General features: G+C 50.2%; 10 protein-coding genes across 10 annotated transcripts; 6 read left to right on the top strand and 4 right to left on the bottom strand.

Moving 5' to 3' along the window:
* Positions 1 to 220: 220 nt before the first annotated feature.
* On the bottom strand, positions 221 to 1383 carry PFLUO_LOCUS8151 (uncharacterized protein; the record flags this gene model as incomplete). The annotated part of the gene is made up of 5 exons (XM_073785859.1): positions 221 to 272; positions 327 to 517; positions 571 to 1061; positions 1118 to 1295; positions 1348 to 1383. The coding sequence occupies 5 exons, from the start codon at positions 1381 to 1383 to the stop codon at positions 221 to 223; spliced, it is 948 nt and encodes a 315-aa protein (XP_073642172.1).
* A 740-nt stretch (positions 1384 to 2123) lies between these two features.
* On the top strand, positions 2124 to 3271 carry PFLUO_LOCUS8150 (uncharacterized protein; the record flags this gene model as incomplete). Its single annotated transcript, XM_073785858.1, has 3 exons — positions 2124 to 2131; positions 2208 to 2487; positions 2543 to 3271. The coding sequence occupies 3 exons, from the start codon at positions 2124 to 2126 to the stop codon at positions 3269 to 3271; spliced, it is 1017 nt and encodes a 338-aa protein (XP_073642171.1).
* A 786-nt stretch (positions 3272 to 4057) lies between these two features.
* On the top strand, positions 4058 to 5714 carry PFLUO_LOCUS8149 (uncharacterized protein; the record flags this gene model as incomplete). Its single annotated transcript, XM_073785857.1, has 4 exons — positions 4058 to 4190; positions 4248 to 4753; positions 4815 to 5484; positions 5542 to 5714. 4 exons carry the CDS (start codon positions 4058 to 4060, stop codon positions 5712 to 5714), a joined length of 1482 nt encoding a protein of 493 aa, XP_073642170.1.
* Positions 5715 to 6428: 714 nt separating this feature from the next.
* Positions 6429 to 7364, top strand: PFLUO_LOCUS8148 (uncharacterized protein; the record flags this gene model as incomplete). Its single annotated transcript, XM_073785856.1, has 3 exons — positions 6429 to 6662; positions 6737 to 6825; positions 6899 to 7364. 3 exons carry the CDS (start codon positions 6429 to 6431, stop codon positions 7362 to 7364), a joined length of 789 nt encoding a protein of 262 aa, XP_073642169.1.
* Positions 7365 to 9337: 1973 nt separating this feature from the next.
* Positions 9338 to 10741, top strand: PFLUO_LOCUS8147 (uncharacterized protein; the record flags this gene model as incomplete). Its single annotated transcript, XM_073785854.1, has 1 exon — positions 9338 to 10741. One exon carries the CDS (start codon positions 9338 to 9340, stop codon positions 10739 to 10741), a length of 1404 nt encoding a protein of 467 aa, XP_073642168.1.
* Positions 10742 to 11027: 286 nt separating this feature from the next.
* On the bottom strand, positions 11028 to 12452 carry PFLUO_LOCUS8146 (uncharacterized protein; the record flags this gene model as incomplete). The annotated part of the gene is made up of 4 exons (XM_073785853.1): positions 11028 to 11074; positions 11123 to 12174; positions 12233 to 12284; positions 12338 to 12452. 4 exons carry the CDS (start codon positions 12450 to 12452, stop codon positions 11028 to 11030), a joined length of 1266 nt encoding a protein of 421 aa, XP_073642167.1.
* Positions 12453 to 13042: 590 nt separating this feature from the next.
* On the top strand, positions 13043 to 14636 carry PFLUO_LOCUS8145 (uncharacterized protein; the record flags this gene model as incomplete). The annotated part of the gene is made up of 5 exons (XM_073785852.1): positions 13043 to 13342; positions 13393 to 13457; positions 13509 to 13805; positions 13857 to 14038; positions 14086 to 14636. 5 exons carry the CDS (start codon positions 13043 to 13045, stop codon positions 14634 to 14636), a joined length of 1395 nt encoding a protein of 464 aa, XP_073642166.1.
* A 235-nt stretch (positions 14637 to 14871) lies between these two features.
* PFLUO_LOCUS8144 (uncharacterized protein) lies at positions 14872 to 15283 on the bottom strand (the record flags this gene model as incomplete). Its single annotated transcript, XM_073785851.1, has 2 exons — positions 14872 to 14886; positions 14940 to 15283. Coding segments are annotated over 2 exons (359 nt in total), but the record flags the coding sequence as incomplete, so codon positions are not given.
* A 3057-nt stretch (positions 15284 to 18340) lies between these two features.
* Positions 18341 to 19344, bottom strand: PFLUO_LOCUS8143 (uncharacterized protein; the record flags this gene model as incomplete). The annotated part of the gene is made up of 2 exons (XM_073785850.1): positions 18341 to 19201; positions 19249 to 19344. 2 exons carry the CDS (start codon positions 19342 to 19344, stop codon positions 18341 to 18343), a joined length of 957 nt encoding a protein of 318 aa, XP_073642164.1.
* Positions 19345 to 20556: 1212 nt separating this feature from the next.
* Positions 20557 to 22242, top strand: PFLUO_LOCUS8142 (uncharacterized protein; the record flags this gene model as incomplete). The annotated part of the gene is made up of 3 exons (XM_073785849.1): positions 20557 to 20841; positions 20909 to 21989; positions 22043 to 22242. 3 exons carry the CDS (start codon positions 20557 to 20559, stop codon positions 22240 to 22242), a joined length of 1566 nt encoding a protein of 521 aa, XP_073642163.1.
* Positions 22243 to 23025: the final 783 nt, after the last annotated feature.

The following is a 23025-nucleotide window of genomic DNA, read 5'->3' as shown; positions in this document are numbered from 1 at the left end:
GGATGTGTGTGGCATAAAGCCATCACCCAGATTCCATCTCCTTGCATCCACACACGAGCAACAGAGAGGTATCCAAGGACATAGAGTCGATCATCTAGCTATCTATGCTAATCATTTCAATGATAGGAATGTTTGATATGCAAACGCTTCGAATGAACCGCCGAGATACCTGGGGTGGGAATTCGGGGCAAATGTGACCGGTGCGAACAATTAGGAGCCACTATGAAGCCTCCTCACCGAGTCCAAACATTCGAATGGAGTTATTCCAGGCCCTAGAGACAATATTTTAGTAAGAGTTTGAGGGCTAGGTGCCAGTAAAGTCTTACGCTTCGCACACTTCTTCCACAGTGACGCCCTTCACCTTGGCAATGACATGCGCAACACGCGCAATGGCCACAGGTTCATTCCGTCCTTTCACCATACAGCCCTTCTGCCACTTCTCCTTCTTAACGGATTTGGGCATTTCCGGAGCCCCGTCCAGGAACTTCGCCGAGGCGTGCGACGGCCGGATCTCACACTGGCGGATACCGTCAATGGGGGGTTAATAGCAGAAGAAAGAGGAGTACATACCCAGGGCCCATCAGTCTCAATCTGCAGCCGGTCTAACGGGACGGCTTTCACAACCTCCAGATTCTCTTCAGTCTTCATGCTACACCCGTTAATCCCAACGTCCAGACCCAGGTCCACCATCCGCTGCATCTCCTCCAATGTCCCCGTGAAGCTGTGCACAAGTCCCCTCTTAGGAAGCTTCGCCAGTCTGGGCGCAAGAAGTCGTTCAAAGTCTTCGCTGGCAGCTCGGGAATGGAGGAACAACGGCATTTGAAGCTCGACCGCTAGGTCTAATTGGGCCTCGAAATATTTGAGTTGCGGCTCCATCGGGCTGAGGAATAGTCGATCGTAGTCGAGACCAATTTCACCGAATGCTACTGCTCGTCCGGAATCTCTTGATGAGATCGCTAGGGTGCGCAACTCCTCTAGCATTTTGGTTGCGCCGCCCGGATGCTTGTCGAAATGCTTTGCTTGGCAGGGGTGAACGCCGACGGTTGCGTAGCAGAAGCCGGCTGGAAGGTGGTTAGTTAAAATCACACTCCAACAGGCATGAAGATGGTTGGCTTACGGTATTTGCTGGCAATGTCAATGGCATGCTTCGACTCGACTAGGTCAGACCCGGTCACCATGAACTTCGCGCAGCCCACATCACGAGCGCGTTGGATCACGTCGCTCAAGTCATCTTCATGGGCGTTCTTTCCATGATATTTGCCTCGGAATACCGGGTCACTGAGATTGATACCGATCTGAGTATTGCGTTTAGCTTCCGAGATGCCTCCAGGGAACGAGATGACCTACATCAACATATCGGAGGGGCTTAGGGGTTTCGCTCATGTTTGTCCTGGGTATTTGGTTGTTTATGGAGGTGGCAAAGTGCTTTTTCGCAAAATTTAGAGGAATAGATGGCAGACAATGGCCTGGTCTTCGACAGATGGAATGATTTTCTCGATGAACAAGAGGCTGAAAGATGGCCTGTCCGAAACCGTTCGCTTTTATGGTGACTGTTCCGATGTGAGTCAAGCTCCTCGACGCACTACCCACCGCAGACACGAGGCTCATTAGTCAGAGCAACCAATTGAGATGTGTGATTGACGAGTGTCGAATGTTTTCCGCTGACTCAAGACCATCGTCAGGCACCAGCCACAGTTCCACCCTGTGGCTGGTTCCACTGCGGCGGTGTTTGTAAGGGGGTGATGTGCTTAGGTAAGAGTTTGCGGTGTGGGAGGCCTAACAAGCTCCCTGTATCGTTCTCGATTTCGACTCCGGAATTGTAAGGGAGTTACGTGTCTCCTATGTGGAACATCCTCAGAAAATGCCCACGCATCCCTCAACACTTCACTAAGGCCGAGATACCAAGATATAGAAGAACCGTGGGTTCAACCTATAGAACCATGGGTTCTGGCAGTAATGGAGGGTATGCCGTGACTGTGAGTGTGCCGGCCGCGTTGGGTGCGGTGCCAGAAAAGGCGGGTGAGAAGAGCCATTGGGTAAGAGATGAGGCTGGAGAAGCGAAGGGCTTTATAAATCCGTGGGAGAGTTCTCATGACTTCTCTTTTCCTGAGATATTCAAAGCCATGGTCCAGTAAGATTTCCATATGCCGCAGAGGCTTTGGATTTTCTAGCAATCAGAACTCGAATGGCTGATATGGACTTTACAGACACAAGCTCTTCTCGGGAGATAGCCAGAGGCCTGATACCACGCCGCCAACCGTCTCGGTCACTAAACCCAAGTTCCTCCCATCCAGAACGAGCTCACAGTCACAAGCTTTGAGTGCAATCTGGCTAGGACACGCATGCTACTACGTTGAGTTTCCCACTGGCTTACGGGTTCTCTTTGACCCCGTGTTCGAAGACCGCTGTTCCCCGTTCTCTTGGCTGGGCCACAAAAGATTCACCCCTAAGCCCTGTGATATCTCTGATATTCCAATAATTGACTGTGTAAGTCCTTATTCTATTCTTGTATGTTCAATAGTGATAGCTAACACGTAAGTAGGTTATCATAAGCCACTCCCACTACGACCATCTTTCTCACCCTTCCATCCTGGAAATCCAAAAACATCACCCCTCGGTTCAATTCTGTGTCCCAAAGGGCCTTAAGAATTGGTTTTTAGACAGTGGCATCAAGAACGTTGTCGAGCTCGACTGGTGGGAGGACGTTGACATCAAGTTGACCAAATCAACACACGAAGAACCTTCTCCAAGTTCTCCGACATCTGACATTTCGGCAAGGATTTCTTGCCTCCCTTGCCAACATACATCCGCACGTACTCCCTTTGATAAAGCGACTACATTATGGGCCTCGTGGTCAGTCTCTTCAGGCGGCAAGTCCGTGTACTTCGCCGGGGACACGGGATACCGCTCAGTTCCACGCGTGCCCAAGGGAGCCGACGACTGGGGCTCCGAGTATGCTCATCTCCCTGTTTGTCCTGCTTTCAAGCAAATCGGCGAACTCCGAGGTCCCTTTGACCTGGGGTTGATTCCGATCGGAGCGTATAAGCCACGGCATGTCTTGAGTCCCGTGCATTCCAATCCGTATGATTCCGTTGAGATTTTCAAGGATACAAAGTGTAGGAAAGCGATAGCGATTCACTGGGGAACGTGGGCGGTCGCAGAAGAGAATGTGCTGGAGCCACCACAGCTACTTAAGAAAGCGATGGCTAAAAGTGGTCTTTCGGAAACGCTTTTTGATGTTTGTGATATTGGCGAGAGCAGGCAGTTTTGAGAGTATAAAGTGGACTTGTGGAGTCTTTTGGGAAGTGGGACTTGATCTCTACGCTACCTGAAGGTACGGGACTGTATATTTATTGCACATTTACAGCAGTATGGAAGCAAGATGATCAAATTCAACCTGGGCGACATCTTCAACAAAACATCACATTCTTCATCCAGTGTCGCTCAGATTCCTCTAGTGAGAGTGGGCTTGTTTAAGTGCATAAGCACCGTAAATGAGCTTCCCCCGCTGAATCGTCGCCCAGTAAATGTTATTCCATACCTAACAGAGAAACAAACATAGAACCCAGGGTTATGGCCCTGTCTCGAATGTTGTCATCCTCAGACCGCAACCTCGTCCAGCCACATCCGCATTCCAATCTGTGGCTACGCCCACTTACATAATCACTTTCAGAAACGGAGAGAAATCCGGTCGGTGATGCCCCGACGAGAGTGATCGACCGAGGTTGTTGCAGGGAAGGTGAGATTGCAGTCTAACAATGATCCCCGGTATTGATTGAGAGTGGCATTTTTGTTATTGAATACTTTTGAAGAATGCACGAGGGTAAAGGAGACATTCATTCACGCAGTCTGTCTCGTTCCTGGTGACAGCTTCCACCTTGAAAGACCGCTCGGAGAGCACCAACCCGAAGCCGACTCCGGGGTAAGTCCGGGGACTTAAGCGTGGTGGAGTTGAACTGGATAAGAACGCCCTTCTGAGGATTCCGCTGGCTGGTTTCTCTCTTGATTCTCGCACCCGCTATCTTTCCTCGAATACTCTCTGGCGCAGCCCGTCAACATGGCAGGCGATAAACTCTGGTCTGCACAGCAGATCTCCTCGCACAAAACCCCGGACGACTGCTGGATTGTCGTCGACAACCAGGTATGGGATGTGACCGACTTCTTGGACGAGCACCCCGGCGGATCTACAAGTATGTCTTTCTGCGATCACCTTCACCCCGGCCTCGACGCTAATTTGCGACAAACAGTCATCCTCAAGTACGCCGGGAGCGACGCCACCAAGGCATACTCGGAAGTACACGCGCCCAGCGTACTGAAAAACAACCTGCACGCGAACCAATTCAAGGGCATCCTCGACGAATCGACCATCGACGCAGAGTGGATCAAGCCACCACCCGACGAGTCGCCCAAGGTGGTATTAGACCATGAGAAACCACCCCTGCACACGTTGATCAACGCGCACGATTTCGAAGTCGTGGCATCCAAAACGGCCAGCAAGAAGACGTGGGCATTCTACTCCAGTGCAGCTACGGATCTGATCACGCGTGACGCGAACAAGTCCTGTTTCGATCGGATATGGTTCCGGCCGCGCGTGTTAAGAAACGTTCGTGCCGTGGATGCGCGGACGAAGATTCTCGGTGGGGAATTCAATCTTCCGCTCTTCGTGAGTCCCGCGGCGATGGCGAAGCTTATCCATCCTGAGGGAGAATGCGCTATTGCTAGGGCGTGCGAGAAGAAAGGTATCATGCAGGGTGTAAGTTTCTTTTCTTCTAAACTGTCTATCCGCCTACCTTACCTTACTTACACTCCTCTAGGTCTCCAACAACTCCTCTTTCACCGTAGACGAACTCCGAACCGCGGCACCCTCAGCCAGTTTCTTCTTCCAGCTCTACGTTAACCGAGACCGCTCAAAGTCCGCCGCCCTACTGCGCCAGTGCTCCGCGAACCCGAACATCAAAGCCATCTTCGTAACCGTCGACGCCGCGTGGCCAGGCAAGCGCGAAGCTGACGAGCGCGTCAAAGCTGACGAGAGCCTATCCGTGCCAATGGCGCCGTCTAAAGCCTCTAACGACAAAAAGGGCGGCGGCCTCGGCCGCGTGATGGCCGGATTTATTGACCCGGGTCTTACATGGGAAGACCTGGTCTGGGTGCGCCAGCAGACGCATCTACCTGTCTGTCTCAAGGGGGTTATGTCGGCCGACGACGCCTTGCTCGCTATGAAGGCTGGGCTGGATGGGATCCTGTTGAGTAACCACGGTGGCCGGAATTTGGATACCAGCCCGCCGTCGATTATTACTCTACTGGAGATCCACCGGCGGTGTCCTGAGGTGTTTGACAAGATGGAGGTCTACGTGGATAGCGGGATCCGGCGCGGCAGCGATATTCTGAAAGCTGTTTGTCTGGGTGCTACGGCTGTGGGGATGGGGAGGAGTATGCTCTTTGCAGCGAACTATGGGCAGGATGGGGTGGAGCAGCTGATTGATAGTAAGTGGTGGATGTTGACAGTAAAAAAAAAAGGGAAAGGCTAATGAGTTTTGACAGTTATGCAAGATGAGCTCGAGACCGCCATGCGCAATAACGGGATCACGACGCTGGATGAGGCATCGCCCGATTTGGTGCACACGGGGGATGTGGACCACCTAGTGCCTGCGTCGCGGAGACATCCGTATGCACGGGCGGTGGCCAAGGGGCGTCGGCCGGGAGCGAAGCTTTAAATAGGAGTGAGATAGATTACTATAGTATAGAATGAACATATCCAGGGGGGAATTCCTGGTGAAGAATGCAATGCCCAGCTGACCATCCAAGTGGACTAGGCTATAGCTAACTAACGAAAAGACTCCTATGATAGAATATTGAGTGTAGACTGCAGACCAAGGGGTCAGCTGGATCGCCTCACCGCTCCACTTCTCAACTGTTGAGGAGGATCGTTAGTTGACTAGTCACGTTAGTTAACGTTAATTTAGGTAACCAACTAACTACTTGCCCTGTTATTTATTATTAATGCATCTGTTAACGTACCTATCCCCCTGTCAAATAATACCAGAACTCAGAATAATACTTACCCATTGCTTTCCTGCTATTGGTTCCCCTCCCAGTTGCAGCGATCGCTGAGGGGAACCTTGGAAGTGTCACGGCGGATGAGAAGTACCCGGTACGTGATTGCTCCGCTGTGATGGCGGGTACGGGGTAGTACCTGGTACATCCCGCACATACGCCGTAGATCTCATCCTATAGATAGGCATTCCCCTCGGAGCACGTCAGTCACTTACTCAATCACAGTCCAGACCGCCCATCTGCCCCAACGTTTACTCCAACCATATAAAGGTGAACTTCCTGCTCTTCCGTCTTACCCTTTCCTTGCTTACCCTCCCACCACAGCTACACACTTCACCACACCACACCTATCTCTCTCTATCCAACATTCCATAATGGCCGCTCCCCGCTCATCCTCCCTGCGCGCCCTCCGTGTGCTCTCCCAGCAACATTCTACCACCACCTCTGCTGCCGCGCCTGCCCGCCGCAACCTGCACATCACCGGCGTACACTCTGCTCAACCCGCCAACCCGGCCGACAAGGCCTCGCTCTATTCCGCTCGCAGCGTGCCAGACCTCAAGCTCGAGTGTCAGCGCCGCTCCCTCCGCTCTGCCGGTAGCCAGTCCGAGGTATGTCATCTTAATGACGATGGATAGTCATCGACAACGCAACACAGCACACGCTAACATTAAGCTTCTAACAGCTCGTCGAGCGTCTCTCCAACCATGACGTCCTACAATCCCGAGCTTTTAGCATTGCTCTGCGTCGTATAAACGGGAGCGCTTTCACCGAGTACGTCGTTCTCCATGCATACTTCTTACCTGTTACTATGTGAAGCCAACCGTACTAACAATTCCCACAACAGTCCCTCCACAACCCGCCGCCCCTTCAACACATCCCGCTCCTCCAAAGCCATCCACGATAACTCCCCGGTCGACCTAGTCTACATGCCCTCAATGGCAGACCTCGACGCACCATCTGCGCGTCCATACCCCCGCGTTCCGGTCCTCCCCGACCTCTCGTCCTCAGCGTCCGTTTCATCTTCGCAGTCCCCCCACTCCCACTCCGACGCCCCACCCATGAAGCCTCAGATCTACACCGTGGCCGGTGCCAGCGCCGATGTCGCGGCCAGTGCTATGAGCGAGGTCGTCGATAACCACGCTGTGGATATTGATCCATTTTCGCTCACTGAGGCTGTTGGGCGCTCTCGCGAGGGCGAGGAACTCAGCAGGGGTGAGAAGGGGCAACGGGAGCCGGGCATTGTTCGGGAGCTTTGGACGGGGTTTTTGGATGATGTTCTTGGGCCGAAGGGGGCTGCACGGAGGACTTAGGTGATGGGCGAAGGTGAATTGAGACGAATCTTCTTGGTCGTTCGCATTGTTGTTGTTCTTGTCGTTTCGAGTCTGAGCTTTGAGACGGAGACGGAGAACTAGCGGTCCTTATCTGTCTATTCCATGTAATATCTTCTGTGGAGTGCCCACATTCTACAGGACTCTTTTTCCTTTGTTATCTTTGTCTCTGTTTAATCATACAGAGTCAGTCATCCAATGCAGTCCATTCGCATCCTGCATTTACCTACATCTTGAATCCTCTATTCTGTATCTTCATCAAGACTCCATTATTCTTCCCCGATCTTTCCCAAGCCGAGACATGTCTCCTTCCGGGACAGCGCCAGCCCAGTCTGCCCGTCAGTCCCGTAATGATCCACCCCAGGTCCGGGATGGCACCCGATCATTCATGATGCCATTGTCTTGCTTAGACGGCCCGAGGCTATCACTCACTTCCGTGGGATGATCCGAGTCTTTTGCAATGACGTAGAGAGGAAATATTTTTTCCGAGAGTAGTGGGGATAATTGAACAAGGTGTTAGAATGTGTTTATTCAGTGGCTCTCTAGATGCTCTTCTTTTAAATTGCGCTTTATCATGTCTACAACGATAGCAACCAATTGAGCTGGAACTATTCAATTCCTCGCGAAGTGTCTTGGGTGAGGATACTCCCAATTGCTCATCCGTGCATGAGACACATCTTCCGAGGTTCTTCAGCAACAAGAAGCAGCGTTGAGTTTACCCTCAATGCTTTCCGATCTATCCCGACAACCGGGTTCCTAGCTTGAATCTAGTACATAATAGCCAGAGGACATCTTCGGGGATAATTTATTGTTTGAATAGTTTGTTCCAGGTGCACGTTGAGTGGGATTTCCCTCCGTTGGGTCATAATAATTATGTTGTGCTGTGCACATCAATCTTGGGTCAAGCACCTCGAGTATCATACTCTCTCTGAGAGTCCCCCCGCGTTATACTACACACTGCACACAGTGTATTTTTCAGGCAATCACTTTGTATGTGAGCAGATCTTAATTTACATATATTACTATTGCCCGATTGTAAGCTACGTTTATCCCCTCGAGCACCCGTCATCATCCCGTGCATGATTAGTCGCTGTTTCAGGTTCAAGTTCATCGGTGCTTGACAGCAATGGTAGTACGTGGATCACACAATTTCAATTCTTATTTACTTACCCCAGTGTGAGTTGGAAAGAAGCTAGCAGTAGAAATAAAACCGCCTTTTGTCGGAGAGCACATTTGGGCCTCATTCAGGGGGTTTGTCTTGTCTCTATCTGAATAGTTGACATTCTAGTCGTACTTGACTGCCAACCATCCAATCCAGCACTAGTAAAGTAGTAGCCACGCAATTCTCTCTTATCAACTTCGATCACCAAGATTATTCGCAGTTCGTTGGTTCAACCGCCAATAAATCCAGCTCTGGCCATGTCACTTCGCCTCTTGGCACCGGCCGGCTACACCGAAAACCCACCTAACCCACTTAGCGCAAGGCCTAGGACCAACCGATCGGCCGATCGACACCGCGAACAGGTTTAGACCCAAGCAGCTAACCCACTCGCGCCTCTTGTCAGGGGCATTTCCTTCCCCGAGGAACAGTGGGCCGTGCAAAAGCCACCCCCCTCACGTCTGTCTCTCTGCCATGGGGGAAGCGGATTTGCTTTCTCTCAACCTCCCACTCAACTCACTCATTCGCAATTCGTGTTTTCGTTTTGTTTTCTTTTAGATCATTTTAATTTCTTGTCGGTTCTTTCTCATCACTTTTCTTTTTTTGGTTCTTGCTATTTCGCTTGCATCTTTCTCTGCTTTAACCCGGACTTTTTCGCCCGACGACTCGTTCGCGCCACAGATTTCGGACAACTACCACACGAACTGTTCAGCACGGGCAGCAGCTCTTGCTTGAAAAAACCGCACCGCCAATGCGGATCTCTATCGTCTCTAGCATCTAGATCCCTCACCGGATCATGCACTTCTCTTCATGTCTAGCGGTCATCGCGGCCTTCTCGACATGCACTCAAGCATTCTATCCATATAACCTCCAGGATGGCTCTCCCTCAGGAAGCGAAACAACCCGGTTAACAGTGGGCCGTCGCCGTGATGGAAAACCGCCGACACTGGATCTCCGGAAACGCGCTGTCCGCCGTGACGACACCTACACGATAGTCGAGGCCAACGCGCCCACGCTTCCAAACAGCGCCGCCCTGGACCAGGATGGGCTGGATTACTCGTACTTCTCTGTTGTAGAGGTCGGTTCGGAGCAGCAGCAGATGTGGTTGGCCCTTGACACGGGCGCGCCGGATACTTGGGTCTTTGATGCATCCTGCACGGAGGAGGTGTGTACCAGCCATCACATGTTCGACGATAGCTCCTCCACTAGTTTCACGCCCAACGGAGCCGGATTTAGTCTTGGTTACGGCACCGGCACCATTGCGGGGAAACTGGGCAACGACACCCTGTCGTTGGCCGGTCTGAGTGTGCGACTGGTTTTCGGGATGGCTACTTCCGCATCCGATTTCTTCAAATCGTACCCCTTCGACGGGATTCTGGGCATGGGCCGCTCCAACACCGATGGGTGGAATATGCCCTCGTTCATGGACATGGTCGCGGATTCAGGCTATCTCGGGTCCAACATCGTCGGGTTCAGTTTCTCGCGCATGTCGGATAACCCCAAGGACGGAGAAATCAATTTCGGCGATGTCGACACGACCAAGTTCCAGGGCAGCATCACGTACACTGCGACAGACGCGGATAACTGGTGCATTCCCCTGGACGACGCGTACGTAAACGGCCAGGCTGTTGGCTTCTCTGGAAAATCCACCACCATCGATACGGGGACGAGCTACATCCTCCTTCCGACGGCAGATGCCCAGCAACTCTTCTCGCACATCCCGGGCTATTACCAGAAAGGCGAGAAGTTTCATATCCCCTGCAACACGACTGCTCTCCTGCAGTTCGGGTTCTCCGGGGTCCAGTACTCCATCTCTCCTCTGGATTATATCACCAAGGCCGCCGACGGCGGCTGTGTGTCGACTATTGTTGGTCACCAGTCGGGCGATGCAGATACTTGGCTTGTTGGCGATGTCTTTCTGAAGAACGTGTACACCGTCTTCGACTATGACAACACGACTATCGGCTTTGCGCAGCGGGCGGATGCTTCGGCTGCGACTGCCACGTACACACCGGTTGCCAGCACTCTACCCAGCGCTACTGGTACCACAAGTGGTTCTACGACGTCGGAGACAACGACAACGACAACGACGACGACGGCGCCGACCTCGACGTCGACCTCCACGAACTCGGCTTCCCGAGCCGCGCATGCGGCCGGATTGCCCTTGTTGACCGCTCTTTTCAGTGCACTCTTTGTTTAGATTTCAGCGGTTCATGTCTATGCGAAAAGTTACCTGCACATTTATGGTCAATCGCTGTTTATACGTCCATTGTCTCCCTCCAAGGCCACTGTCGCATGCTATCATCATCTCATTCTGGTGACACGCCAGCTCACATATTTCTTTCTACCTCTTGTATATCCCATTGCCTCCTGTTCCATTCTAGGGCGTCCCTGGGCTACACGTCACTCGCTTGATTATTTAGACCTGCAGCGTCTATATTCTCTGATGCATACATATACCTGTAATAATCTACCAATGAAGATCTTCAGAGCACTTTCTCCGGAATCAGCGTATAAGACTTGGGATCCGACTCTGCCGACGTGGTTAGTACACAAGCCAATAAGTGGTGGGAAACCATACCTAAGATATTGCGATCAAAGTCCTCAACCCAATTAAACCCAGCAACCGCCATCAAGATATCCAGATCAGCCAACAGTGACTTCATAACATGTCTCACTCCATCCTCGCCCATAATACTCAAACCCCAAACCCACAACCTACCCACGAAGACAAACTTCGCACCCAGCGCCAGAGCCTTGACAACATCACTCGCCCCGCGCACCCCGGAGTCAAATATAATATAAATCTGCTCCCCAACCGCATCAACGATCTTCTCCAATGCATCCAAGCTCGCAACCGCACCATCCACCTGCCGTCCGGCATGGTTACTAACCACAATCGCATCAACGCCCATCTCAACACACTTTTGCGCATCAGCAACAGACTGGATCCCCTTGATCCCGAACGGCCGTCCGCCGGAAATCCGCCTCCACTGCTCCATCAACCAGGGGATCTTCTCCCACGACCACGCACGGCCGTGCCAGATCGAATCGATCCATTTCGTCGACGCAGCAACGACATCTTTATCGACATCGATACCGTCCTCCGCACATCGTCGCCGAAACACGGGGTCCGTGAGACCGAGATCGGCGCCGAAGCCCCGGTAAAACGCATAGTTCGACCGCGCAACGTCGCCATGTCGCCAGCCGAGCTGCCACGTGTCCGTCGTAAGAATCAGAGCGTCAAATCCGGCCTTCCACGCCCGATTCAATAGCGACAGCGTCAATTCGTCGTCGTGGGGCATGTAGAGCTGGAAAAACCGCGGACCGGAGCTCCCATTCGCCTCGCCGACGCTCTCGATCGAGGCACTTCCTGCCGTGGAGAGACAGTACGGCAATTTCAACTCGCCAGCAACTTTGGCTACTGCTGCTTCACCTTCCGCATGGTAGATCTTGTTGATTCCAATGGGTGCAAATCCTATCGGAGCTGAGACACGGTGGCCGAAGATTGTGGTTGTCGTGTCGCGTTCGTTGGTGTCGACTAGCTGGCGCGGGATGATGCGGTGCCGGAAGAAGGCTTGTCGGTTTGCCAGGTGGGTGTTTGACATGCCTGCATTTGAGGAGGCGTAGAACCTTTTCTCATGTTCATTAGTGACTTGGCCCCGTCGGTGAAGTGTTTAATTGAGCATACCACCCGCCTTCGCTGAGTCTTTCTTTGGCCCGCTCTTCGAGCTCTCGTGGATCTAATCTGTATCTCAGTAATTTGCTATACAGTTTGCAGTAATGGTATATGTACCTGTGTTGAAGAGTGGTACCTGGCCCTCATTCGGCTTCCAGAACTGCTCCCGCTGATACAGACCCCATTGCGGCGTGGTGCGGTTCTGGATATGGGGGTTTGTCGGGTCCGCCATGTTAATTGTTATATCACAGTCTTTAGATATTCTATTAAGTTAATTTGAAAGTGAGGAAATAGATGTTGGTGTTGTGGTTCCCTGCCTCAGTTTAGATACTTTCTTATCGATGACTTCATTCTTACGCATCTTTCGATTTGAAAGCACCGTGATGCACCAGGTTCGTCATTTCACCCTAAATAAGGTTAAGAAAGTTAATCAAGCTTGGATACGAAGGTCCGGATTTGGTTGCATTGGTCTAATCCGACGGAACCCTGAAAGATCTAACAGAAGACCCTGCCTTGCTAATCGTGGAGAGCCTCGTCGCTCTCCTACTCTAAGATCTGGTTCTATATTTAGACATATTGCTTTATGTACTGTTTAGTTACTATTTTCTATTGTACAGTAGCACCTCGTGCGTCCGAGTCTCTTTTGAACCACCTATACGTAATAGATGCAGTCCCTCCCGATCCGAAGTATGTACTTGGCACTTGGGAATTTCGTCCCGAGAACCGCCGGGCCGGGCGCCAATCCACATCGGGCGCACTCGGGACACTCCCCTTCTCATGCCACAACATCGTGTTCCTTCCCATCCAACTACAATTAACGCAATGCTCGGCGTCACAGGAAGAGGTACTGCTCTGGCACGGCTCAAATGCCTTGCGCCCTGCACATCACCCGCTCGTGCAGCGCTGGTGCCAGCAACGCAATGCAACAGCGCTCGTTCCCGGGAGTTCGGTTCCACGCCCGCATCTGCCGCGTTCCGACCGACATGGATGCCAATGCGCGTGAAAACGCCGTGGATTGATGCGCTGACGCAGAACCGCGAGGCTGGCGCACAGCAGACCCAGACCGCGAGCGTGAAGCCGGATCAGACGCCGAAGAAGATGTCCGATAGCTACTACAGCGCTGTATGTTTTTTCCTCCTTCTCAAAGACACAAAACTAATTATGTGATATAGGTCCTGCCCTTGGCGCAAGATAAGTGGCTCTTAGATACGTATCTGAATGCGTCTGGGCATATCAGGTAAGTTACAATTGCTTTTGTCCTTTATTCAATTCTAACAAATGACCGCAGACTCGGGTCCTTGCTTATGGACCTGGATGCTCTCGCTGGTGTCATTGCATACCGGCATACAGGTGATGGGGTCAGCACCGTCACTGCTGCCGTGGACCGTATCACCATCGAACACCCGCTGATGGAAATCTGTGACCTCGAGCTCAGTGGGCAAGTCACCTACGCGACTGGACGGTCTAGTATGGAAGTGTCGCTGCAGGTATCCAAGATGCTTCCGGAGGGTCAAGCTGCCACGCCGGAGGATGTGCTGATCACTTGTGCGTTTACGATGGTGTCACTGGACCCGGCAACGAAGAAGTGAGTGCTGCCTGGTATTTAATATCGGGTCGACGTACTTACATCAGACAGACCTGCCTCTGTGGCACCCCTTGTCATCGAAACAGAAGAGGAGAAGCGTCTGTTCAAGAAGGGCGAGGAGAACTCCAAGGCCAAGAAGGCGCTGCGGACTCGCAGCTTGCTTGAGAAAGCCCCGGACGATGAAGAGAGCAACCTGATCCACTCGATGTGGACTAAGGAGATGTCATACCTGAGTATGTGGTCTCACTACACAGAGAGATACATTGCTAATAAATCCTAGACCCGCAATCTCCTGCAACGCGACCAACCAACCAAGTCTTCATGAGCGACACAGTCCTCAAATCTGCAATGATCATGCAACCCCAAGACCGCAACCGCCACAACTTCATGATCTTCGGTGGCTTCCTGCTCAAGCAAACATTTGAGCTAGCATTCTGCTGCGCAGCGTCATTCGCCCACGCGCGACCCAACTTCGTCGCGCTGGACCCAAGTACCTTCGAGAACCCGGTCCCCGTCGGCAGCGTGCTCTACCTGCGCGCAACGGTGGCGTATACCGAGTCTGAGGAGCGTGAATCCGGTGGCGGTCGGTTCACCAAGGTGCAGGTGCGGGTTGACTCGAAGGTGCGCGATGTCGAGCACGGGACGAAGAAGTCGACGGGCATGTTCAACTATACGTTTTTGGTGGAGAAGGATGTCCAGGTTATGCCTAAGGGATATGGAGAGTTTATGTTGTGGGCTGATGCACGTCGTCGCGCGCTCAATGCCGCTGCGACTGATCCCGCACATAAGACCAGTGCGCTGCGGAGTATTCAGGATAGCGTGACGGAGTAAATAGTGTATTATAGATAGTCGCAGCCACCTAATACCAGGGCCGACTACGGGGTAGGCTCCACATCCGGGCAGTCCATATACTGTATGCCGCTGATGGGACACATTTGCGAGAAGTATTACTGTTTGGAGATGTGTCATATTTACGTTTCTGAATCTATTTTTGTTTTGATAATTGAGTCTCCAGGTGTGGCATGTAGCTTCATACATTTGAACCCCTTTTCTGTCTAGACGCTGCTCACCAGTCAAATTCCTAAAATATGTCAGTACGTAAAGGCTCCGTGTGAGATAATAGAATTGACTGACCTCGGTGTATAGAGTTATGGATGGGCCATCCTCACACATGCTCTCAGATACAGCGTTCCGTGTTTGATCAACCATTTTCATGGGGCCACACGATCCAACCATGATGTGATCATTTGGATCTGCGGAGGCAGCAGCAGTCCCAATGAGGTTGGAAATATCAGGACGCCCTTCTCGGATATCTATTGACCTGATCGAACTTCCCTCTCCAGTGCTCTTCGACGCGCCTTTCTCCAGGTCGCCGCTATCAAAACTTGGAACAAGTTTCGGGGATGATGCGCTAGAAGCACGGGTGATATGGATGACCAAGTTGACAATCGGACTCATCTCAAGTTGTCTCAGTTCATCTGCAAACCATTCCAATGTATCTTCATTACAGTTAACATGTATCCCAAAGTAAGAACGAGTATCATGTCACTTACCGCCGTATTGAACAGCCCATATAAAGTCAATACTCTTTGTAGCCCTCTCTTCTGCGGTCCTCTCAATCAATTTCAACGCCACCGCAAATGTGAAACTAGCCCCACTACCACCTGCGACAAGAATGACCTTGTCATAGACCCTAAATTTCGGGACTTGTCCGTAGCCTCCGTCAACAGAACAGCGCAGAGATCGTCCTGGAGATGACTGTGCAGCATTATAAAGGTCACGGGTAAAGCCGTCGTAGACTCGGATCACAAATTGAACTGGATCCACCGATACCATCGTGAACGGGTGAGTCTCTGCCCATCGAATCGCAGGAAGCCATAAAAATGCATGGGATCCTGGTCGAGAGCAAATAGGACGGCTGAGCTGTACTCGAATTGCATTGTTTGGAAGAGGAGTTATGGTGGCATAGTTGCCAAAGAAGTTCCAACACAGCTTACCTGCCCTGAGTATGCGATCGTACATCCAGAGACAGGCTATGAAAATGGTGATGATAATTGTGGAGTCTTTGAACTCGGGCCGGTGCATGCCGAGCGTGATCATGATGAGTATGAACATTGCAACATGGATGATATAGAAAACTGCCTTGATCAGTGAATGCCCTTTTGGTGAGAATACTCGTGCTCACCTTCATACTGCTTCGGCATAATCCAAGGGACAGTAGATACAGCAATGAAGATCATCGCAAGACCAGCAATAGCTCCTGCGTAATCTTTTTGTTCTTTGAAGTAGTATAAGATGTCGCTGATGGCTGACTCGATCACGAATATAAGGCCGTGGAGGACGGTAACGAGGATGCAGGTGTATCCGGCAGTCTTATGCAATGGACGTAATTTCTCGTAGGATTGCGCTGAGAGAGGTGCAAGGGGTGTGTTTTTGAGGGCCAGGAAAACGAGGAGGGTCAGGTTCGCAACTGAGAGCCTGGAAGTCAAGTGTTGTAAGCAGATGAGAGCGGACTGTCAATAACAAGTATATTCATACCAACCTAGTCGTCTTGCAATCTAGAAATAATCAGCGCGGTGTATTAATTATATGATGACTTGGTCAATACAAACATCTTCAGCTTCCATTTCATTGTTTGTCAAAAGTAGAATCAAATTAATGGCCCAGTATATTGTGTACAAAAGTGACCTGTCAACTGCAAGTCCAAAGACCTTGCTGAGAGAAAAGCGTCGCAAACCCCTAAAAACAGTCAGTTCAGCGAGCATAAATAACCAGTCAGACAAGGTTTATCGCACCGAGAAATTCTTGAGAAGGCTCTGGTGAAAACGCCAGTCCTTTGCTTCGGGCCATAAAGGAAAAAGAGTAATTGAGACCACTGGCGAACCATAAACAAGACCATGATTGCTCCCATAGAAAGAGCAAAGTATTTGCTACTCCATACATTATTCTCTTGTTGAATGTCTTCCGAGTCACTCATTTTCAAGGCCTCGGGGAGAATATTGGTCTGGACAAGATCAGTGGGTGCGGTCTGAACAAAAAAAAGCGTATGAAGAAATCAAGCATGTTCTCGGTCTTCTGTAGTTCCGGACATCGGAACTAACGTCACTGTACTCAGTGGGGTTAGTATTCGAGGGAAAAAGGCGCAACACTGCCACGAAAGAGCCATGGGGTTTCTCGATTCTGCCATAATTCCATGTTGATCGACTGTCCATAAGCCGACACCGGCGATACTAAGTGGAGGCACCGGAGCCTTTCTTCGTGAAGAAAATCTTATCTGATGGAAACCAGGGTTTACACACTTTTCCCTTCTTGTCTAGACCCACTGGTTAGACCAAATAGGTGTGGGCTCACGCGACGTCATTGGGAGACGCGTTTAAGCCACAAAGGCAGGCGCGGGTACAGATTTCAAGGAGTCTTACGGATTTTAAAATTAATTTAGCTCACATAAAGTGATCTAATCATGACATGAGCGAATTCGGCCATCTTGGCATCGACTGAAAGGGCCTAAGGGAGAGAATATCAGAGGGCATCTAATCAATCAGATAAGCCGGAGCTGTGGGACCAAGGGTTGAACCCTCATCTCATCACATCCACAAGAGATGCCGCTTCACACTTATTGTAGGCAAATCTGTGATCTCCTGCCATAATTTCATGATCGTTATTACAGAATTTTTTGGTAGTTTCTTTCTCTTTTCACTTTGAGGTCGCCTTCCGTGCATTTCTGATCAGTTACAAGTGCCGTCCCAGCCCAATCCGTCATCGATCCCGAGGATCGACATTCCGCCTTTTGGCGAAGATCAACACGGCACGGGTCCATGGAGATGGTTGGTTTGGGAGCAGGGGATCTGCATTGGCTTTAGATTGCTATTACTCCGCGCAGCCGCGGTGAGGTATAGCATGACAAGGCCCAATGAGGTTCTGAAGAGTCAGCATAAAACATTGAGCAGGGTAAAAGCGAGGATAATTTGTGAGCTTTATTGAAAAGGCATATAAAGAGACAAGCCAGTTTATCAACTACGTAATTAGTTCCATTTTAATCCACCGCTGTATCCCGTAGTGGGTTTCAAGAAGCGGACCCCCTTGTGATCAGCCGCTGTGATTATCTGATGTGGACCCTCAATTTTATCTGATCTTCATGAAATTTTGCAATTTTGCAATTCATATCAGTTGATATGATTTGCCGCTTCTCGCTCTTCTGGTGAGGTTCGAAAATCGTGAGACCCGGCAAGCAGCAGAAGTAAAAGCGCTCAAAAAGGGCCTCTAAAACTCACAAAATTGAAGTTAATAGGGAAACAATGACTAGGAAGCATAAAAGAAATCATGGATAAAACGAGGTCCAAAGAGTCAACAGGATCCCGTCTTGAAATTAATTGGGCACTATAAGGGTCCAAAAGTCAACTGACGTGCATGTGTTTATATCCAAATTACGCAATTAAATTACAAGTTGCTTGGTTGTTAAGCCTTTTTGCGTGGCGTGTTAGGAAGACAAATAATTTCATTTCCATCACTTCATTATCATCCACGGGCAGATATATCTAAAGTCGATATCTGAAATGCTTGTTCTCCTTGTCCGTGAAGTCCTCAAATCCTTCCAAATCACCTTCAACTTGCTGCTCATGAGAGCCTTCCTGCTGGAATTGCTTGTTGCGGTCACGATTATTCATGTAGCACCAGCCCGTATACAGCAGTTGCAGAAACATGGCAACAGAGTAGGTCCCCACTAGCCCCTTGAGCGCTGTCTTGTATCTTGGAGCTTCACTTGGGATAAATAGATGAGGACTGGAAATATTGCCAGCACAGTAGAACGCGAAATATAACCCCATGACGGTGGTACGTTTCGTATGTCCTGCGACGTTCACGGAAGGTAAAGTCCAGTTTAAAACAATGCAAGGTCCCAGCCCCCCTTGTAGCCACGAACAGGCGACCAGGGCCCAGCGCTGGCTGTTCGGGATCAAGAGCATACCGATTAGTCCCGCTGTGCCGGGAATGCAAGCCAAGAAATTTGACACTCCAAGCATGTTTGGCAGAGTTGCCAAGAAGCCGAAGCCAATATTTGTGAAAATTTGAAAGGCTCCCCCAGGAGTCTGTAGCAGATTGGCTTGCAGGCCGCTGAATCCAAAGCCTTCGATAAGTTCACTGGCAAAGTTGGTGACGCAGCCATTTAGAATACCATAGGCCGCGGCCATCAGGAGTAGGATATAAGACTTCGGGTCAATCGAGGCCTCTTTGAGTTGATGCGAGAGGAAGGTGGAATTTTGTACGCCAGTCCTGTTGTTCCGAATGCGCCAGACAGCGACGATGCGTTCATATTCAGAGAACATCTTGCCGTTGTGAGGTCCATCCGGCATCCAGAGAACGAGGATGATAGCCCAGAGGAGAGTCAATGCCCCAATAGCCTATTAAAGTCAACACATGCAGTCAAGACAAAGTGCGAGGATCATACTATAAAGATGAGTTTCCAGTTCGGAAGAGCGAGATTTGTTACATTCCCCAGTCCATAGCTCAGTAGAGCACCAATCACTTGGGCCATTCCGTTCATGGCGAGCCAGAATGAACTTCGGAGGGGCATTTCTTCTCGAGTCCAGAGAGTTGATGATAGAAGAAGCCATCCCGGGGAAATGCAGGATTCTACCATACCGAGGAAAAAGCGCACAGCAAAAAGACCCGAAAAGGTAAAAGCTGCAGCTTGAAGCATACAGACTGCACCCCAGATAAAAGTCATACCCCCAACAAATTTCCCAATGGGGAAGCGCTGTAGGGCAAGATTGGAGGGGTATGAGCCAAGGAGCCAGCCGAAATACAACGCGGAGGCCACCCATGAATACTGATCACCGGTCATATGAGTGTCTTCTTGGAGGCCATAAGCATTGGCGTAGTTCAGACTTGTTGTCTGTCAGACTAGAACTCAACAGTTTGGAGACATGCTCACGTTTGCTTATCCAGGAAACTAAGCATATATGTCACCATCATCATTGGAAGCACAAGAAAATCTAGCTTCCGCCGGACTCTTCCGACGTCAGCAGCGAGCTGCTCCTCGTTGTATTGAAGAGACTTTTGGAATAATTCCAGGCCAATATCTGTGTGCGCTTCATCTGTTTTGTGGATGGGGTCAAGTACTCCTAAGTTGGTGCTTCTCATTGCCGATAGCTGTATTCCATCATTCTCGGTATCAGTTGTCTTTTTTTCATCTCGAGCCAAAGAGCTTGCTCGATCGGCTGTATCAACTTCCATTATAGTGAAGTAAGGATGGATCAAATGACCGTTTCAAGTAGGATGTGTGTGTATGTATGCTTGTCTCAAAGAACCCGAAGTAGACAACAGATCTACTCACGGCGCTTATAGGATGCGACAACAAGGATTGAGGGGGCTGGGGAATAGTATTTCAAGGCCTAGAAACACCCAAACGGCTTAATTCCGCTTCCTCCCAGCCCCTTAAGAGCTATCTCGTTTACAACACCTTGTTATCTAACCCCGCATCCGGAGCGCATCGTAGATAAGGGGCAAGGTCCACCCACTACTTGGATAGCAGCCGCCATGACATTCTAATGTCTCATAACCCCGCAAGATAACGTTTTTCGGGGAGTTAAAGTCGGCTGCTGATTCCGCGTTTGCCGATGTGCATTAAACTGGACAAGGATATAACAGATCCAATATCCGTGTGGCTAGATAACCAAAGTACGTGGCAGACGCTTTGCAATTCTTACCGATCATTCATTGTTGCACCTTATCTGATCACCGTCAATCCATAACAATGGGATCTACAACTGACAACTGGCAAGATATCGCCAAGCAAAAACAGCAGGATATCAAGGCTGCCATCCCCTCCAAATGGGTCATTCCGGATGAGAAGCTGCCCTCAGAAAGCCAAGCGGATGTGTCCAATTTTCTGTCTGAGTCGGGACTTTTCACAAATCGCGAGATTGAAATTGTCTCAACTGATGCGCTGAAAACGCTGGGCTATTTGTCTAAGGGCACCTGGAAATCTGAGGATGTAACCTTAGCGTACTGTAAGGCCGCGGCTGCAGCGCACCAATTGGTAAGCCTTCTGTTCCATACGTAAATAAACTTTTGAAAAGCAAGATTTAATAACTACTGTATTGCAGACGAATTGCTTGTCGGAAATATTTTTCGATGAAGCGATTGCTCAAGCAAAGGAATGCGACGATTATCTCCAAAAGCATGGTCGTCCCAAGGGTCCATTCCATGGATTCCCAATTTCCATTAAAGACAATTTCAACATTATTGGGAAGCCATCTACAATTGGTATTGCACTACTAGCAAACACTCCTGCAACATACAACAGCACCATCGTGGACTTGATCCTGCAAGCCGGTGCCGTCTTATACGTGAAGACAAATGTCCCTACTGCGGTGATGCTTGGAGAAACGGTCAACAATGTTACCGGTCGAACTTTGAATCCTCTAAATCGCAGTCTCACATCGGGCGGATCCTCAGGAGGCGAGTCGGCGTTGATTGCGTTCGGCGGTAGCCGGATTGGCGTCGGCTCAGACATTGGTGAGAACACAATATTCACCAGGGAGGCTGTATATGAGCTAACATGCTACGCAATAGGAGGTTCTCTTCGTATACCGGCAGCTTGTACTGGGATTTTCACTATTCGGCCATCGGCTGGCCGATTCCCTCATTGCCGAGCCCGATCCGGATTAGCAGGCCAAGAGGCTGTGATGAGTGTAAATGGTCCCCTTGCCAAGACGCTTGAGGAAATAGTCTTCTACTCCAAAACCATTATCGACCAGAAGCCCTGGCTTCACGATCCAAAGTGTCTGCCAATTCCATGGCGAACTGTGGAGCCAAAAAGAAGACTTAAGCTTGCTGTCATGTGGAACGACGGCTTGGTTATGCCAACTCCACCAGTCGCTCGTGCTTTGAGAGAAACCGTCGAAAAGCTCAAAGCTTCGGGGCACGAGCTCGTCGATTGGGAGCCCACGGGGCACAAGGAAGCACGAGATCTTCTACGACGGATGTTCATTGCAGACGGAGCGAAGTCAATTCGCAAGCTGCTCGAGCCTACTGGCGAGCCATTCCGCCCGGAAATGGGTTCGTATGAAAAATCACAGGAAATGGGGGTTTATGAAATGTGGCAGCTTCAAGTGGAGCGCAGTGATCTTCAGAAGAGTTATCTTGATCACTGGAACTCTGTCGAGGAGCTGGACGGCATTTTGTGTAAGCCACCCCCTCCCTCCGATAACTGACCGCTAACCCTATGTCGTTATAAGGCCCAACAAGTCCCTACAGCTCCGTCGAGCACGGGAAACTTGAGTACGGTGGATATACCGGCGCTTACAATCTCCTTGATTACTCTGCTGTCTCCTTCCCGTGTGGCATCAAGGCTGACGAGAAGGTCGATGCTGCGTATAGCGGACATAATCCGCTCAGTGAATTTGACGTCCAGGTGCAGGGTAGCTGTGAGTCCTAGAATTTTTATATCTCCATGACCGCCTTAACTGACATGACACCTCCAGATAACGCCAACATAGTCCATGGAATGCCTGTGAGCCTGCAACTGGTTGCTCGACGCCTTGAAGAAGAGAAGGTTTTGGTGATGACAGAGACTATTTTGAAATCTTTGTAGCTGCTGATAGTCCATTTCAGCAATATTTGTTATAGAATCTGCGGGTTCTTAAAATAAATAAGACTATCATTGTTCTTCGCATAATCATGTCCTTGAGTCTTGAAAATACTAACTCGAGTATATTTTGAGAAATAGTAACAAAGTTGGTCAATTTTGCCTAACAATGCAAAAGGGCCTTTCGGCCTTTCTAGTATGTTGGATTTGCTTGCGTGCCAATTTCATGGTAAGATGTATTTGATACACTTAAATCTTGACCTTAGCCTGCCACTTATAGTCCAAGCAGGCCCATCTAGCCATTATAAAAGACAGCAGTGCCAGCACCAGCATTCCACCACAAAACGCCACGAATGCAGTCGTCCCTGCGGCTGCTTGGAGCTGGGCGGCAACCGGAATCGAGATGAGGGTTCTGAATTTCTAATTAATATTTCCTCAGACAAATAGTGCAGACACACTTACGCAATGCCGACCACACTGTAGCTTGTCCCATATCGCTGTCCATATTCACTCACCTTACAGAGCTCCCCGATACACACCGGGGCCAAGCTCATCACACTGCCAGAGCCAAACCCAAAGATGGGGACCATAGTGTAGAAAATAGCTATATTGTTATTGGCCGGCAGCCAGAGT

This window comes from Penicillium psychrofluorescens, assembly GCF_964197705.1.
Source record: "Penicillium psychrofluorescens genome assembly, chromosome: 5".
Lineage (NCBI taxonomy): Eukaryota > Fungi > Ascomycota > Eurotiomycetes > Eurotiales > Aspergillaceae > Penicillium > Penicillium psychrofluorescens.
This window is presented reverse-complemented; position numbering and strand designations above follow the sequence as displayed.